The 2,872-nt window shown below is 37.9% G+C and overlaps 1 protein-coding gene across 2 annotated transcripts in view; it reads left to right on the plus strand.

Annotated features, from left to right (window-relative positions):
• hcn5 (hyperpolarization activated cyclic nucleotide-gated potassium channel 5) overlaps nt 1–2,039 on the plus strand; it is a 13,021-nt gene extending 10,982 nt beyond the window's left edge. For both annotated transcript variants that reach the window (XM_042002650.1, XM_042002649.1), the window contains exons 9-10: nt 1–149; nt 1,615–2,039. The exon at nt 1–149 is cut by the window's left edge and continues 89 nt beyond it. In XM_042002650.1, the coding sequence (XP_041858584.1) occupies nt 1–149; nt 1,615–1,787 (322 nt within the window). In that variant the 3' untranslated portion in view covers nt 1,788–2,039. The remainder of the gene's footprint in view (nt 150–1,614) is intronic.
• The last annotated feature ends 833 nt before the right edge of the window (nt 2,040–2,872 follow it).

Genomic DNA, 2,872 nt, shown 5'->3' on the forward strand with positions numbered 1-2,872 from the left:
CAAACTGGACTACGAGGTATTCCAGGAAGGAGACGTCATTGTTCGACAGAACGTTCCCGGTGATCGTATGTTCTTCATAGACCACGGCCTGGTAGTCATGGAGACTGATTCATATGAAAGGGAGCTATGTGATGGAGACTTTTTTGGAGGTGGGTGTGATTCATTTTGTTTATTTTCTTTTCTTTTTTCTGTAATTATTCACCACAGTAATGTTTCTTATCCTCACTGCTTTCTGCTTTTCATAATGTCATTTTCATTTTCATTTTGGAATCCATTAAGCTTTAGGAGAGTAATTACGCTAAAACCCAAAGCAATCAAAGCCATTAAAAAGCCTCACAGTGTTCCTGTGCTAAATTTTTGTTCTTAAAAATGTGTCAGCACTGTCACACCTAATGTTTCATGTGGATTTGACTGCATCATATGCAGATGCATATGAAATATTTTATTTTTCTTAAAGTTTACAGCTCCACTGATGACTTCTACAGTTTTCCACTCTGCAAATTATTATATTTTGGGTGAGCTCTGAAAAAACTGTAAATGTGTCAACAATTAAAACCTAAACTATTTGTTTGGCTAAATGGGACTGGACACATTGTTCTGTCTTAGAACAACAGTATCCCCCAGGGGTCATACTATGCAGATTTCTATTTTTCCCCCCATTTTATAAATTACGTCTCTCCATCACATGTTACAGTTTGACTAAACTTCACTGAGCTTGACTCAGCTCTTCTCTGTCTTTCTCACTTCTTGCCATTTCCCTCAGTGGAGCTGTCTTTTATTATTGCGCTGCAGAAGCAGGAGTCGCAGAGTCAGGACACAGAACCCAAATGAATATGAGTGTAGACTGGTTATTGCACAGAGTGACTGTGTGTGGCCAACTCTGAGAACAGAAGTGTTATATCTTTTCAGAGCAAACAGAACAACTGTGAGCTACTGAGCTCACCTTACATCAACAGAAGGAAAGCCAAAAAGGCTTAAATCTGTACTATCTGTCAATAAACATACATATTCATTCAAAACTCATATTCTTGAGTATGCAAACTGCAATCACAGTTTAGATATTTGTGTCTGATGTGTGGCTTTAAGCCTTGTAGAATTTAAAGATGTGAAATTTTGTTCACTAAAGTAGTAACATAGGAATCTGGATTTTGGTGTAAACGCCAGGTACCCACTACAGAAATTTAAGTTTTTAGAACTAGTTTGTCTTCTTTTAGCCCCAGTAGTTATTGCTTGGGCAAAACACATTTTTGATCCAGTGGCACAAACTTATAATTCTTCTTCAAAATGGGTTTACTGGTCCATGTATCACTTCCTGTCCAGCAGCTTAACATTGGCTGTGATTAAATAATGCTTTCAAAAAATCAAAAACCAAAGAAAATAAATCTTTTTTTTTTCTTTTTTTTCTAATTTGGTTTATTTATTTAATTTTCTGGCTTTAGGTGGGAACAGGTCCTAATCTGTTTGGCAGCAGAACATTTAAGGCTAAGCAGGCTTTCCCAAAAAATTCAGCAACGTCTGGTCATTTAATTTAGGATTAATTGTCAGAGCTCATCGCCATCATTAGGGTTTACACGCTCATTCACAACAGTCTTCTGGTTCCTTCTGTGTCTGCAGAGACATGTGTGCTGACCAAAGGCAAACATCTGGCCACAGTGAAGGCGGTGACTGACTGCCAGTGCTTCTCCCTGTCCTGGAATGACTTCCAGCATGCGCTCGAGGGCTTCCCAGATGTCAAAAAAGACTTGGAAAAACTGGTCCTGCTCAATGATGATGATCTATTTCTGTGAGACCAAAAAAAAAATAATAATAACATTTTGACTTTGTGATTTATGAAAAGGACACAAGCTATGCATTTCAAGGGCATTTTGTGTGGTTAAGTAATGGACTGTGAGACTTCTCCACATGGATACAAGTGGAACATATATTCTCTAATAAGACTGACAATTTAGAGCATCTTATCAATCTAGGAGTCATTTTCTCTTCTGATCCATCGGTTATCTGCAATAAACAAAGACCTCAACAGTAAGGAGAGTCAAATATTTGGTCTCAGCCTCCTTGTTTTTAAAACTGCAATTTAACTGTGTTTTCCAAACCACATTTCCAAAAAGGATTGGGCAAACCATCATGGGGAATTCAGGGATTTTCTGAGAAAATCAAATCTTTTACCAAAATACTGTATCAGCCTTGAAGAATATTCTGGCTGCACTGGATAATGTGTATTTAATTAAATCAGGCACAGTTATCTTGGGTAAAATTGACATTTTATGTTTCCAGGAACCATGAATGTGTGTTATCACACAGATGGATTTAATCTTAAAGATTTGTGTGTCCATTTAAGCATACTGCGATGCATTGTGAGGACATTAGAGGCTGACTAAAGAGAAATCAGTAACCGCATGTATGACTTAGAAGAGGCTGAATGTTTGGTGGTCAAGGTGGAGCGGAGTAAAAAATGTTGGTTGCTTATTAGTTTTTACATCCACCACTCTGCTAACCTGCAAATGAGTGCTTCTTTACTTCTTAATAAGACTTATACAGGGCAAGGCACAGTCTTGTATGCTGCTGTAGCTATTTTAGGAAACATAAAACTTGGCAAAACCTCCCCCTCCTTAAAGGTACATTTCCTGTATGTTTTCTCAGATTTACAGCGTTATTTTTCTGTAGTTTGGCAAGCATCATGGATCACTTTTTGTTCCAAGACACACCTCAAAGTTTGTTTATGCTTTCACAAAGATGTCAGTCTGCACTGCTCTCAGCTCTAGCCAAGTGAGAGATTTATTTCTCTATGCAGGTGATAGAAAAACAGTCCTTCAACAACCTTTTAGAGTGTGACCATAGACGATTCTGCTCCATGTTGGGTTGAAAGTTAGCT

Source organism: Melanotaenia boesemani, chromosome 12 (assembly GCF_017639745.1).
Source record: "Melanotaenia boesemani isolate fMelBoe1 chromosome 12, fMelBoe1.pri, whole genome shotgun sequence".
In the NCBI taxonomy this organism is placed as follows: domain Eukaryota; kingdom Metazoa; phylum Chordata; class Actinopteri; order Atheriniformes; family Melanotaeniidae; genus Melanotaenia; species Melanotaenia boesemani.